Source organism: Stegostoma tigrinum, chromosome 14 (genome assembly GCF_030684315.1).
Source record: "Stegostoma tigrinum isolate sSteTig4 chromosome 14, sSteTig4.hap1, whole genome shotgun sequence".
In the NCBI taxonomy this organism is placed as follows: domain Eukaryota; kingdom Metazoa; phylum Chordata; class Chondrichthyes; order Orectolobiformes; family Stegostomatidae; genus Stegostoma; species Stegostoma tigrinum.
The window spans coordinates 27,837,289-27,853,222 of record NC_081367.1 but is presented as its reverse complement, the minus strand read 5'-3'; the positions used below and the strand labels follow the sequence as shown (position 1 = coordinate 27,853,222).

At 37.6% G+C, this 15,934-nt stretch overlaps 1 protein-coding gene across 3 annotated transcripts in view; it reads right to left on the bottom strand.

Moving 5' to 3' along the window:
* Positions 1-896: 896 nt before the first annotated feature.
* nmd3 (NMD3 ribosome export adaptor) overlaps positions 897-15,934 on the bottom strand; it is a 60,496-nt gene continuing 45,458 nt past the window's right edge. The window contains exons 10-16 of one of the 3 annotated variants that reach the window (XM_048542138.2): positions 14,776-14,893; positions 11,935-12,080; positions 10,009-10,121; positions 8,586-8,658; positions 6,639-6,745; positions 3,303-3,373; positions 897-2,847 (exon numbers count right to left, since the gene is read on the bottom strand). In XM_048542138.2, coding sequence (XP_048398095.1) covers positions 2,717-2,847; positions 3,303-3,373; positions 6,639-6,745; positions 8,586-8,658; positions 10,009-10,121; positions 11,935-12,080; positions 14,776-14,893 — 759 coding nt within the window. In that variant the 3' untranslated portion in view covers positions 897-2,716. The remainder of the gene's footprint in view (positions 2,848-3,302; positions 3,374-6,638; positions 6,746-8,585; positions 8,659-10,008; positions 10,122-11,934; positions 12,081-14,775; positions 14,894-15,934) is intronic. The other 2 variants (XM_048542137.2, XM_048542136.2) reach the window with 2 other exon arrangements.

Here is a 15,934-nt window from a genome sequence, read left to right as displayed (position 1 = left end):
CAGATTGTTGGAGATCATGTACATCATGACAGCTCTGAAGTCCTGGCACACTGACTATGCAGAAATTGCCTGGGAAGTTCAATCTCCAATGGACAATCACTTGGTATATGGAACACACTGCAACGGTTCCTACCTCATTTATATTCTAAGTCGTCAGAGGCTTATGACTTTCCCCAAAAACCTACTCCAATTCCAAGTTATAACACGATAAAATTAACCCTCAAACACTAGTTACACTCACATCCCTAAACATGTGGCAATCTGCCCCTCGCCCACTTACTTTCCACCCTACATCCTCATGTCATTTTACCCCTGCACCCACATTAACAATCAACCCAGTCGCTCACTTTTTAATTTCTCTCTGTGGCTTATCAAAGAGGTTTTACTGAATTTTATTGACTTGCCGGAATATGGTAGTTATTGTCCTAAAATGGAGATATGGGTATGAATATTCACACCAGTGGTATCTGTGTGGTTTGCTCCACTAAGTCTGTTGGGAAGGATTCACGCATCAGAATTCAGGCTATAAAAGTCTAGGGAAGGCCAGTAATTCGAAAATAGGAAATCTCAACAGGTTAGAAGGCTAGGGCCCAAGATTTACTTTCCCTTCATCCCCAAAGCATCTTGTACAGGGGCAGTTTCAGACTTAAAAATTACAATTTTCTATGTAATATAAGTAACGCAAAAGTTGACTAAAGATGTTCTAGGTATGTTTTATATATTATGAATACCTCAATTACAGCTATAACATGTCTTCACAAAATCTTGAGAAAGGAGCAGAAGGGTAAATTGCATTTTAATGTAGGTAAGTTTGGAGTCATACAATGTAGATGGAAAGCAAGCACTCAATACACAGACTCAACTGAAAAATGCTGAAGGGCGTCGATAAATAAAGGCACAAGAGCTCAAATACAGAACAGACTGAAATTCCCTGCTCAAGTGCATAAAGTCAGAAAGTGCTAGCTGCATGATCGTGTTTATTAAGTTTATCTATCATACCAGTTGGGCCACATCCAATAGTGGTATGTTCTGAGCAGTCCATTACAGAAAGAACATTAAGATTTTACAGAATTACAGTAATGATGATACTAAGGAGAGAAGCAAAAGCTACGCGCAGAGACCCTGTTTGCCCTGTTCATTGCTCCCTTAACTATTAGCCAGAGACAGGCAGGAGAATTCCTATAAGTCTGGCACTCCATGAGGAAAGCCATTAACAAACGCACAGAACTCAACCCCATATACACTCCACACGAAGGAAAACCGGAAGTGAGGCAATCTAGCTCAACTGACTCAAGTTAAAAACCAGGTGGGAAAACACACCAATGCATCATCAGAGGCTGCACTGATGATGTTACCCAGCTTGCTAACAAAACGTCTGTGGAACAACAAACCAGCTTAGCAAGCCAACCAACCCCAATACCCACAACCCAAGCTATAAATCTACTCCAAAGCCTATCAACCAATGGTTAGGTCAATAGCAAGAAGTCAATTAAATGGGAATTTCATTTGAGAACTACGATAAATAATCTACATAATCCTGCAATATTGCAGTATCCTAACTAAGACAGTGATTGTCCTACTCGAGGGAAAAAATATCAGCCACACCTTTAGAGGTACCAGCCTTTGCTCAGTTACAGGAGAGTTACTGGGTTGTAGCTCGAATTCTACATTAGAGGTCAAAGTGCAGAAGTTACTATCATTGTAGTACTGGGATAAAAGGTGCACTGTCAGAGATACTGTCTTTGGAATGAGGTGTTAAAAGAAGATCTTGTTTATGTTCTCACCAGAATGCAAAATGATCCCACACCTGTAATTGGCGAGGACAAAGAAAGATCATTCTGACTTGTTCAATGTTTATACTTAAAATATCAAAAAAAGACAGACTAGGCTGTTTATTTCATGGCTGTTTGTGGGATGTTGTTGTATACAAATTGATGGTTGCAGTTCCCATATTACTGCGACATGTCAACATATTTAATTGGCTTTGATGTGTACGGAAATAGTGAAAGCCGCTGTGTAAACGCAAGCTCTTTATTGGGAAGGCAAACACACGGAAATAAGACATAGGGACATATTTCTTTAATTTTTTTTAATTTTATGAAGGTTTAATCTCAATAGGAATTCGCCATATTCAAACCATGTATGATTCAACAAATCTGCCATACAGATTATGTATAGAATTTTTAGTATGTCATATTGTAGCAATCGGATTCTAGAAACTTTATCTTAAAATCTTTGCACACAGAAGCAAATCTTAATTTAATCCTTGGTAATGAACAAAAGCTTTTGCAAATGTGCTTTAAGTGAAAGTCTCAAAAGTTCAGCAAAAATAAGGTTGTATATGTAAGTGTGCATAACACTCCTGTAAATTAAATGTCCAGATCGATCTGCATGACATAAATTGCAAGTATATATTGTATCTCACTTGACTTAGGCTAACAGGGAGTAAGTTATTACCTAGAAATTGATTTATTTACTCAACTTCTATTAATTGCACGATTAAATGTTATTTTCAGAAGGAGAGCATATTAACAGCTGGCCAGACTTCAAGCAGTTCTTGACATCCACGCTCTGATGTTTCAGAGTGTGGATTAAAGGTTAAATCTTCATGCATAGTGAACGCAAGTAAAAGCACCAGATGAAACAAAAAAAATGTTTTATGTTACCATTATTATAAGCAAATGAAACTGCTTAACATCAGGAAGGTTTTCTTCAGTTAGTCAATCATATCTGCTCCCTCACCCCCTGTGGCATCAGAAATATGAAGGTCATCCAACATCTCTGCTAAACTGATCCGAGGAGCTCCATCATCATCAGTATCACTTTCAACTGGAATTTTTGACGAATCTATGAACAAAATTTGTTGAAATAGAAAGTCAAATTTACATCATTTACATTTACACCATATTGTTAACTAAAACATTGTTATCATAACATAATTCTGGAGGTTGACAACACATTAAAGTCCTTTTTTTAGTGTACGCACTAGCCATTTGCACAGAAGACTCAAGTTTCCACAAGTTTGTGCAAAGTTCGCAAACAATAGCACTCTATTGCCATCTATGGGTAAGTCCTGATAAACAATCAGCACTGCTTTCCATGCCTTCCAGAAAGCTGGCCGGATTTCAAGATGTTATTTATCCACAACATTGAGGTACAAGAAAACAAAAATCTACCATACAGATTTGGGATGGATCAACAAAATGAAAACAAATTTCACTGATATGCTCTTCTTGTTTATCATATTAATATCAACATTCTTTTAGTTCACTCTTGTACATGAGCCTCACTGCAAAACTTACCACGATAAATATTGACATTCTTCCTAATGAGATGATCATCTTCAAGGTCTTCAAGGAATTCCAAGTATTGCCTACAATGTACAGAAATTAGTTATTTCATTTACATAGGTGGATTTAATAATGAAGCATTTATGATTCTAAATGAGGAGTCTTGAGGTATAAGCTTGCACCATCATGGCAATTTCCAAAACCAGTTCAATAACCTGTTGATTCTTGGTCAGCATGCGAAAAGGTGACCATGAAAGCTGCTGCAGTTCTGTTAAAAAAAAAACACTGAACTGACTCCTTCTATTACATTAGCACCACCACTGTACAGCTGATTCTCAGAAAGAAGGCTGTTCAGCTCCTTTAGACGTTCTTCCGTGCAAATAATCATGGTTTATCTGTAACTTTTCTCTACATTCTTTGATGCATTGTGGGGGACATTTGTTGCCCCTCCCCAACAGCCCTTCAATTGAGTGGCCTGAGGCCATTTGAGGGTAACTACATTAGTGAGCTAAAAGTTACTTTTTATAGCATTTGATGACAGGTTCACAGTCACTATTATGGAGAGTAACTTTACATTTCTAGATTACATAACTGAATTTAAATTCGACCAGCTGCCCTGATAGCATTTAAAGTCACATTCTCCACACCTTTGGCTTACTAGTCTGGCTACATTACTGATATGCCACCATTTCTCCACCATAATTTAGTCTGCCCACCTTTCCTGCATATAATTTGATATTCACATTTAATAATCCATTTCTCAAATTTCAGAAATGTAAAAATATAGGATTGCTTCATATTGCTTCACAATTTTAAATGTAAATCTAGCTGAATTTTCACGTTCTGGCTTTCTCCATACTTACACCTTTAAATCTTTCATTTTAATACCCCCTCACATCATCCTTCAAATGGCTAAACTCCAAAGAAAGCAAGTTAAGCCTATGTGATCTGTAATTTAGTAAACGTTATCACATACGATGCATCAGCTCTGCAACCACACCAAGAACAATGTATGTATCTGAACATCATACTCAGACAGGGTCTCTGAATAGCTAAAGAATCTAACGCCTTCAGATAAAAGCCAACATTGCATGAACCTGTCTGATTACCTTCAGATAAAAGCCAACATTGCATGAACCTGAGATAATGGGAACTGCAGATGCTGGAGAATTCCAAGATAATAAAATGTGAGGCTGGATGAACACAGCAGGCCCAGCAGCATCTCAGGAGCACAAAAGCTGACGTTTCGGGCCTAGACCCTTCATCAGAGAGGGGGATGGGGAGAGGGAACTGGAATAAATAGGGAGAGAGGGGGAGGCGGACCGAAGATGGAGAGTAAAGAAGATAGGTGGAGAGAGTGTAGGTGGGGAGGTAGGGAGGGGATAGGTCAGTCCAGGGAAGACGGACAGGTCAAAGAGGCGGGATGAGGTTAGTAGGTAGCTGGGGGTGCGGCTTGGGGTGGGAGGAAGGGATGGGTGAGAGGAAGAACCGGTTAGGGAGGCAGAGACAGGTTGGGCTGGTTTTGGGATGCAGTGGGTGGGGGGGGGGGGGGGGAGAGCTGGGCTGGTTGTGTGGTGCAGTGGGGGGAGGGGACGAACTGGGCTGGTTTAGGGATGCAGTAGGGGAAGGGGAGATTTTGAAACTGGTGAAGTCCACATTGATACCATATGGCTGCAGGGTTCCCAAGCGGAATATGAGTTGCTGTTCCTGCAACCTTCGGGTGGCATCATTGTGGCACTGCAGGAGGCCCATGATGAACATGTCATCTAGAGAATGGGAGGGGGAGTGGAAATGGTTTGCGACTGGGAGGTGCAGTTGTTGGTTGAACCTGTCTGATTACCTCTATGACCTAGTAGACAACAATCTTAGTCTCCCACTAAGAAAATTTCTCAAAAGATATTTTAAAAACAGCATTTATTAAAAATAAATACATTCAGTTCCTCCTCTTGACCTATTTATTTTATAATGCAGGAATGTTGTCATTTTCTTCCACTGTGATCACAGAATTTTGATGATTTAACAAGTTTATCATGGAGCATAATGACCTCTGCAAAACAAAAGCTGGTAAGCTATTCTTTTCTATTATAATACACAGGAATGGCATTTGAAGACAGCAACAAATTAACTGCACTTTTTCCCGAATTTGGAGAAAATTCCCCAAAAGACCTAATGACCTGATTTGTTGATTTCCCTTTTCCCAATGCTGGTTTGAATATGGCACCAAAGCAAAAGGATCACAAAAAAATCCAGCAGCTGTGACAATGTAAGCAATCATTCACATAAGCATTTCGGGGAGAGCAACAGAAGTGGCGAAAATCCAAAGCATTTCAGTTTAATGTTGTAAATAGCAAAATAAATGGCTAGTATGTAAGATGGGATTAAGATAGAAGCTAAAATGTTAAATAAACTTTTAAAAATAATTTAAATGTTGGATTGATCATAATGAAAAATTTTGACTTTCAACAAATGTACACCTACTCTTCCAGGGCATTATGACCCTTAGCACCACATTAAAAATCTAGTTAAAGTACATGCAACAAAGCCCAACGATGTCAAGATATTTTACAGCAGGACTAAGAGCTTAAAATAACATCATTTCGTTGATTCTTAAATGCCTGAATTCTGGGAGATCTTAACAACCTGGAGAAGCTTAGAATCACTGTCAGCAACTCCGGGTTTCCCATATGTACGAGCACAACATGCCAACAGTTTCACAATTACAACCTCAAAAACAAAATCTAGTTTTGGTATCATTACAACTGTAAACTTCAAACTGTTATGAATGCAAACTACTGTACTGATTAATTTCTCACTTCATCCAGCTAAAATCATTTTTAAAAATTGATCTCAACAAATAGCCAGATATATGGCAATACAGCTCAAGGTTAGCACTGTATGACACTTCTGTAAAGGAACTCTGCATGCATGCATGCATGCATCAAATTATCTTTTAAAATTGAAAGTCTTTCAAAAAGTAACAGGGTCATAAGGAAAATAGTGGTAAATTTTACTGGTGCAACTCCTGGGTTACCAATAGAGACAGTGCAGACACAGTAAGAGCATGGTCAGAGCATGATAAAAAAACTTTGCACATATCTGTAATCGACTGGGCGACACTTTCCAAAAAGTGTTTGGGTTGGTATTTTTAAATTTGATACTGCAGCTTAAGAAAACATTTTTATTTGTTTTTTACCCCCATAAATATGTTGCATTCGGAGGGAAAAAATAAGGCTATACGTTTCATAAACAAACAGAAATCGATAGAAAAGCTGAGCACATCTGGCAGCATCTGTGGAGAGAAATCAGAGTTAACATTTCAGGTTGAGTGACCATTTTTCATAACCATACTTTTCATCATCTGTTCCCGTGTCTTCGTGGTCTTTGTCCAATTCTTTAAGCTTCCAGTTCCTGCGATGTTGCCTCCTACCTCGATCATAGCTCTTTTTAATCAATACCTAGAGGAAAATGGATTAATCGATTAACAGACATTAACTCTTCAGTTACTTGTACCCAATCACATCGATCAATGTCACAAAATAGAACATTCAGCTTCTACGTCTGTCCCAGCATTCAATACAACCTTAGCTGAATGAATGTTTTTTTTAAAGAAACAATTCATTTATATTCATTCATTTCATTCAATAAATGGGCCAACATTCATTGGCCATTCGAGGGGACAGTTAAGAGTCAATCACATTGCTGAGAGACTAGAGTCACATGTAGACATGACCAGGTAAGGATGGCAGTTTCCTTCCCTAGAACGAAATAGTGGGCCAGCTGGATTTTTCCAACAATTGGCAACGGATTAATGGTCATCATTGGACCCTTGATTCCAGATTTTTATTGAATTTAAATTCTACTATCTGCCATGACAGGATCCAAATTTGGGTCCCCACGGTAACTCAGTGGTTAGCACTGCTGCCTCACAGCAGCAGGAACCCAGGTTCAATTCTACCATTGGGCGACTGTGTGGAGTTTGCACATGCTCCCGGTGTCTACGTGGGTTTCCTCCCACAGTTCAAAGATGTGCAAGCTAGGTGGATTGGTCATGTTAAATTGTCCATAGTCTACAGTGATATATAGATTAGGTAGCTTATAAGGATGGGTCTGGGTGGCGTGCTCTAAGGGTCGGCGTGGACTTATTGGGCCAAAGGGCCTGTTTCCACACTATAGGGATCCTATGATTCATGATCAATGACCAGAATGATATGTTGGATAATGTAGAGAATGTTGGTCCTGTCCCACATTGCTTCACTCCAGTACAAGAACCTTGGTACAATATGTTTAACCTTCCTGCATGAAAAAAGTAAAACAACACATTTTCCAACATTAAGAACAAGAAAATGCTTACATTGAACTAGTGAAATAATTTTTTGAATGAAGAATAAATTTGGTACATAGTTATTTGGAAACTGAATGGGTAAACCTTTAATTTTATTGAAAACGTTAAGAGATCCTCCTGCAATTCTTGGAGAGAAAGTACAGCCAATGTTTCTGGTCCACTGTGACTCTTCTTCAGAAGAATTCTGGAGAAGGGTCTCTGTGCCCAATACGTTAACGCCGCTTTCTCTCCATAGATGCTGCCAGACTTGAACTTTTCCAGAACCAAAATCAGAAATTGCTGATTTCGAGCACCTGCAGTTCTTTCTTCCCTTTTCCCCTCAGCAACAAAGCATTTGTGCCAACCAACTGTCATGGGTGTTTACTATTCACACAAATAGCAGGACCAGTGCTATTCACTGTTTTTATAATTCTTCATATGTTGGAGAACACACACGGATCTCAAAGCAACTAATCTACCCAATCTTCAAGCATAGCCTATCCTGTATTTGGTACCATCTGTCGGTCACCATTCCTTCACTGTCACGAGATAATAGCCAAGAATTCCCTTACCAAACTGGAGCACAAGGACAAATGCAATTTATAAAGGCTCATTATTATCTCTCAGAAGAACTTGGGCTAAAAATGCGCTTTGCCATGTTCAAAAACAAAATAAGATTCAAATATGAAGTGCATTTTAAAATGAGCATTATGGAAAAAAAATCAAATTAGTTAAAGCTTTTGGATCAATACGTTTCACAGTAGAGCATTTTTGGCATATTGCTCACTATTATTAGTATGAAGTTTAAAATGATTGAAAAGGATACACATCCCACTGAATATTTTCCATCACAACATCTAGCTAAGAATATATTCGCTTCCTTTTGCAAAACACTGTAAATTCTATCTTCAGGAACAAGATGGTTACCAAAGTCTTAATATTCTTATAAAATATTGCATGAGGATGTATCTTACCACATCAGGAACACGTTGAGGATTCATTTTGTTCACACACTCATCATTGAGGTTTGAATTAACCAAATCAAATCTAGAAGTTAAAAATAATATTATTTATTTATATGTTTCAGTATACATACACAAACAACTCAATCACCACTTAATACACCAAACATAATGGCTTCCATGCAATCATAGATCTATTCTCAATACTTCCAGAGCTGCCTTGGCCATTTAATCTTTCTCAGCCATGTGTTAATTTGCTATCTCCCTTGAACATTGTTATGGCTGAGTTTAGAGTGGTGCACTGATTCCTTTCTACCCCCAATCCTCCACTGGGCAATAAATTTTAAATTTAACCTAACTTGTTGATATGAGCAATTATCAAGGCTCTTGACTGCATCTCATTTAGCATTAGAAACAATTCAGCCATGTTCCTTTCACAAAGAATTAGCAGTTAATTACAGGCAAAACTTGAATAAACATCCACTGAACATTAATTGAAATTTTGGGATCCTGGTAGTTTGCCTAGCAAGACCTAAATCTAGAATGCGACAGTAACAATGTTATTGGGTGATTTAGGATGCACTAAAAATCTTGTTTTCTCAAAAAAGCTATTCTCCTAATCAAGCTGTTCAGAGATGTTATTACACACCTCTGGAGCAGGCGGAACCTAAACCCAGGACGTCCAGTCCAGGGGTAGGGACACTATCTCTGTGCAACAAGAGGGCCCCTGATGTGCTAACAATCAAGTTCAAGACACTTAAATACACCACAAAACAATTAGATTTGGAAGTTGTGACTGCTAAGGATGCTATTGATAAGAGTGTCGTTGAACAGAAACCTGCAGTTTCTAACGTAAGGTAATTACTGAGTAAAGGAATCATGTAAAAAGGTGAAATTAAGATTAGTGTTTTATTCACTTTATTACGGACTTGTGGAGCAAGCTTAAATGGATCACATGGTCCACTCCCACTTCTTTGTTGTTAATGCTTTTATGAAAAGAAAATCATGGGCAGATTTGAGTGGCATTCACAAGACCACCATTTAGTGGCTGTTGGACACCAATTACAGCGCAAAAGGCAAGTGCTGCATAGTATATTTGAAAAAATACTGGCAGACTTCCAATTCTAAATAATAATGACGGAGAAAACTGAAGCATGAGGGAAGACTTGATGAAAAACGCATTTGAAAAATGCTTAATATTACATATTAAAAACTTTAGAAGATGCTTTGTACTTCATGAATCCAGAAAACTTATACACTGATTCAAATTAACAAATGTCAAATGAATAGCTTGCGAAAGAAAACATACACATATTTTAGCTTATGCACTTTAAAACTTGCTTTATATTTCACAGCAAAGAGAATTCACATCTTAACTCTCACTGCTTTATAAGTATTAAAGTAACTTTTTTTTTAAATATAGGAAATTACTGACCCCAACACCAAGTCCCCGTAATTAAGCAAATGTCCCAAATGAGTACGGCAATGGTACTGTCGGTTAGTGTCCATCTCAGATGTTTTCTGTACCCAGACCTCAGCCAACGTGTGCTAGAATGAAAATTCATTTTTTAAAAAATGTTAAGCAAAATCACAGCATGGCAATTTTTAAAAATTACTTCTGTTCAAGAAGTTCTTTCCCTCAGAAGATTATTTTAACTACAGGGAACAATAAAAAGATACTGCAATGCACTACATCTTTAACTATTTCACAGAAATCACAACCACAGAATTGCTATGATGCAGAAGGAAGCCAGTCTAATGTGTTTGCACAACCCTCCACTGGCACAGTCATAATGCTTATTTATAGTGTATTTTCTGCATACTTTTGCATATTAAATAATTATATGTAGATAATGCCCTCCTAAAATGCTCTCAATTTAGTCTGCCTTGGACATCTGTATTTCGCATCCAAAAATGAACTGTGTGAAACTGTTTTGCTCAGATGTTTCCAAATCAATTCGCATCTTTGCCCCCTCTTTTTCAATCTTTTTATGAGCATGAGTAATATTCCCCTGTTCATCTAGAAACTGTCAGATTGTTCCTTAGGCTTCTTCTCTCCAAGAACAATCTCAACCTCTATCTATCCGCATGGCTGGACTCTCTCATCCATGCAACTACTTTTGTAAATCTTTTCTGCACATTCTGTTTACTTATTTTTAAGTCTGCAGTATCACATTTATGATTATAAAAATAAATTCTGCAGCTACACTTGTTAAAAACAAGAAAAGATACAAAAATTTGCTAATGACATACAAAACAATTGAGCCCATTTATTACACTCATTGATATATACAATTAGGCTCATGTGTTGCATTAAAAATCTGGAACATTCTTTACACTACAGACAGGAAAGTAAACTTCTCAAATAAAAGCAAAATACTGCAGATGTTGGAGATCAAAAATAAAAACAAAGTGATGGAGAAATTCAGCAGCCTCTGTGGAGACAGTAACAAATTTAATGCTTCGAGTCCAAATTGGCTTTTGTTTAAAACCATTCCCAATTCCATAATGTTAACTCCCAGTTACACTGATGCACTGAATTTACGGCAGACTTGTAACAGACATTTACTTGAGTGCTATGAAACTGTTAAAAATAGCAAAGTATGATTTATAGAGTGCTGCGCATATAATACAAAAAATTCTCTATCTGCAAAATCATGAAGTGCAAATTTGCCTACCTGTGCCAAATAACAAAAATCAACATTCACGGACAAAAATTACACGTGCGAATTTAAGCCAGTTTTTAAACGAGGCCTACAATGGCAAATTTCATCATTCACAGGGTTTCTCAGGAACAGATCCTTTGTGGATACAGAGGAACAACTGCACAGTTTTATTTAATAGCAGACTTCCTCCATGTAATTCCTGCTTGCTTTCAAAATCAGTCTGGTGGTTTGGTGGTTGTGGGAGGTCTCTCTGCTATAAGAGAAAACTGCCCAATATGTGTAAAAGAGAGAACACAACAATGGATTTTTTAGAGTCCTTTTGTTTCTCAAACTGCTTGTTGACACCAGTGATCTGCCGATAATTACTGTGTATAAAACACCTCAACTAGTTTGCTTGACACTTTTTTGAAAAAACATACCAATCTAAAACTTCCATTCAAATCTTCTCATTTTTATGTTTTTGCTAGCTTTTAATTGTTTTTATTTAAAAAAACTGTGACATTAATTGCTTCTACCCCACATGGTCTTGAATCTCAGCAGAAGCAGCCTGTTTTTTAAAAAAAAATCAATAATGCTGACAATACAATGGAAAACTCCACTTGTGCAAATGTTTCATGTTGCTAAAGGATTTTGCTTTCTTAGTTGCCTAGCGGAAAGAAAAATCACATTTTTTCAAAGGTGATCTGTTTACTTACTCTGGTAGATATTGTGCCTGTACCAGGAACACGATTGCAGTCTCCAACTATGTCAATATCCATTACAATAAACTCCTCCAGCTGTCCAGGCTGACAGAGGCTGTAAAAGGGGTAGCGCCAATAAGTAGAGCCATCAATTTCAGCAACTGCAAATAATAAATGTAAATTTCAAATCTTAGTTATATGTATTCTAACATCAGATGAATTACGCCATGTGGTCTGCCTGAAGGCTAGTCCTTGTCTCGATGTTTGACAATGCTTCATATGGAATTGTTTTCTTGTCAGCTTTTGTCAAGAATAGTTTGCCATTGTCTGCCACTCTTCAGGCAAGGCTACGAGGCAGGTTCCAAGTCTATAATCAGCCAGAAGAAAAATCAAACTCATACTACTGACGTTATTCCGAACCACAAGATACCCATCTAGTCAACTGAGCTAACCAGCATCCCAAAGAAAGTACAGCTGAATGAAATACAAAATAACAAAATAAAACAAAACAAAACACTTTAAAATTATAAGCCACCCCGTTGATTTGGAAATTGCTTATATAAAGGGATTCAGATGACAAAGCAAGAGAATGATGCTCATTTTGAGTGCCAGTCAGTTGTGGTGTCAAAGTCAATACTCCTCCTGTCTTTCATGTACATCTTCCCGCAAACTGTATTGGAAACTCAGATAGATTTTTAGCTTACCCTAGATCAGCAACATTAGGAGGAACTGTAATGATCTTGCTGCTGCTGTGAATGTGATCACAAACTCAGCACAAATCACTGAATAAATGTATTAAGTTGAAAAGCTAGGGAAGTCCCAAAGCCACCTCATTAAGCACTAAGTGCATACTTACTAAGAAACAACTATGATTTGCACCTTATTGTGAGCAGTGTTTCAATTACAAGCCACTTTTTAATACTTGGTTCCCCCCTTCAATGCAATTGCTATGTTACACTACTCCAGTTTAAATTATTGTAAACCAAACTACATTCCCTTTACAGCAAATCCAATCCAATGTACATAGGTATTCGGGATGAATCTTTAGTTTGAGAGATTGTCAGAATGCCTTCATTGCATACAACATTCAAATTTTCTTTTAAAAACAGGTTGATGGGTTCCACCAATGAATCATTAATGCTACACCTTGGTTCATTTCGGCAGTAATTGCCATTCTAGGGCAAGAACCCAGATATATATAAAATCTCTACTATTTATTAAAATTGGCCTTGTTCTGATCAGACACTGGATAAGGTGGAAAATAATTGTTAACTGTCAGTGTGTATCTGTAGCACTAGTACATCTGTGTGTACCACTTCACATGATTGACTTTAAATCAGTCACATTGACATTAAGTGTAAAGCTTTTGGCAGTGATGACCTGATGATAGGCTCACAGCTCTACAAATTCAATTATCTCTATCAGTTTCATCAGGATAGGGCCAAATAAAAAGCCATCTCCCAATCAGGACGTAAAGAAACTAAGCTAACAATTTTACCAATACAAGTGGAAAAATCCATAAATTACAACGTTTACTTCTTTTCAAAATACACCCAATCCACACGAGGTGTAAAGTGCTAGGCCAGCCTCAGGTACGTAACTTACAATTTCTACTTTCTTAAAAGGTGCATTTCATTCAGCCATTCTCTCATAGTCTCAAATCCTCCACAGCAGCCACAGCACAGAAAAAGTGTCTTACAGCTGCTTACAAGCATAACCTGCTAATTCTATCAGTATTTGCATGTAGACTTGCTAAAGCAATCTTCCATTCTACATTTTTAAATTCAAACTGCACTTCCACAAATGGCCGCTGGCTGCCAATGAATGAAAAATATCTTGCTTTGGGGATTGGCAAGTATATGGCATCTCTACAGATATACAAAATATCTGTAATGTCCCCTGAAAGCTTTAACTTGAAGGTCACCTTCATTTTTAAGTGGTTGCCTCCCACTGACGAGAATTTAGTTTCCAGCCACAGCCTTCTGTTAAGATGAATCTTCTGGTAGTGCAAGATCTTCCCTCCCCCAGAACCAGCATTGTATCAATGAGTTCAATGATAGGTTAACAAAGTCAAGGATATTTTTGTGATAATTAATATAAAGGCACCAACATTCCTTTCCAAAACTTCCATACATATTGCAGTTAGCCAGACCATACTCTCCTCTAACATTAATAAAAAGGTGGATATGGGAACTATATCTGATTCCAAGCCACATTAAATCTCATCATCTGGGAGACAGATTATATTACTGTCACCTCATTAACCAACAAGACGACTGCACTGGATTAGGGCTGACAACTTCACCGCAAGTCCACTGTCAGCTACTAAGTAGATTCAATAGCTTTTCCTGACATGCCTTTTCTCCAGTTTTCTCAAACCTTTTATTTCCCCCCCACTTGTTCCCACTCCTCTCATTCCACCTTCTCCCTTTCTCATAAGATATATTATCCCTCTCTCACGAATCTGCACATTTTATTAGGTCTCAATTCTCCATCAGCAATTGCTACAGGAGATCAACTAACTTACAATACTACAATTTTATTAAATTATAGCTACCAATCATATTTAAAACAGGCCATTTTGAATTGCCTTATTCTCTTACTTAAATTATTCTTCCTAGTTTCCGGGTTATATCCCTGTATACTAAACCACTCATCCAATTCTAAATAGAGTTTAATAAGCAACGATACCAGCCATAAGGTACTCCCACTGACTAATTTAACTGCTGTACTAAGATGAGAAAACAGACATGATCAGTAAACTCTTCAATTTAATCACTGTAGAATATAAATGTAAACAAAATTATTTATTAATTTGCTGCACAAATCTGAAGCAGAAGTACTGTAGAAACTTACTCTGCAAGCTGTTAGGATCAATGAGGTGTATTGTACTAGTCACCCGAACACACACACAAATCTGGCTTATGTTTCCAAGGCTGTGTGCTAATCGTAACGGCAAGCATACCAAATTGTCCTGTAAAAACAGAAATTAAAATTAAACCTCCTTGGAATATCTTTGTTCCGAAATATTTAGTAGATCATTTCATTTTTCTTCATTATTCACCATAATCGAAACAGAGTTACTAAATATATCTTGTTATGACCACAAATGCAATTATTTTTCCAATATGAGGGTTATATTTTTAATGAGCTCTGGTTAATCTTTCCTTTAAAAAATTCTGTTTTATAATTTACTGCTGGTCTTATCGATCAGTATGCATTGGCAAATGTCCATACTAAATGATTTCAAAATGCAACCTAAAAAGTGCACGTTCATAATGAACGATTGCTAGAGATCAACTACGCAAATGGATGTGTATTCCCCAGATAGTTAGCATATCCAGTAAAAGGACAAACATCTTAGTCATGGGCAACCTACTATTCCACTAATACACTATACTAAATATCTTAATTTTATGAACAGTTGTAACATAATACAGTGATATTCATTCTTAGGATGTGGGCTGGGAGTTCCAGGATTTGATCTAGGGATGCTGAAGGGATGGCAATCCATTTCTGAATCAGGATAGTGTGGGGCTTCACAGAATCCCTACAGTGCGGAAGCAGGCCATTTAGCCCATCAAATCCAAACCACTCCTCTGAAGATCATTCCACCAGGTCCCAGCCACCTACCCTTTTCCCTATAATCCTGCATTTCCCATGGCTAACCCAACTATCCACAGACAATATGGGCAATTTACAGAGTTACAATCACGCAGCACAGAAGCAGACCGTTCACCGCAACAAGTCCATGCCAAACAAAATACAAAACTAAACTAGTCCCACCTGCCTGCACTTGGCCTATATCCATCCAAACATTTCTTTTTCACGTACTTAACCAAATGTCTTTTGGATCTTATAGCTGTACCTGCATCCACCACATCCTCTTCAAGTTCATTCCATACATGCGTCACTGTGTTTAAAAAAAATGCCTCCATGTCTTTTTAAAAATCTTTCTCTTCACACCTTAAAAGTATTATCCCCTAGCCTTGAAATTCCCATCCTAGGGCAATGA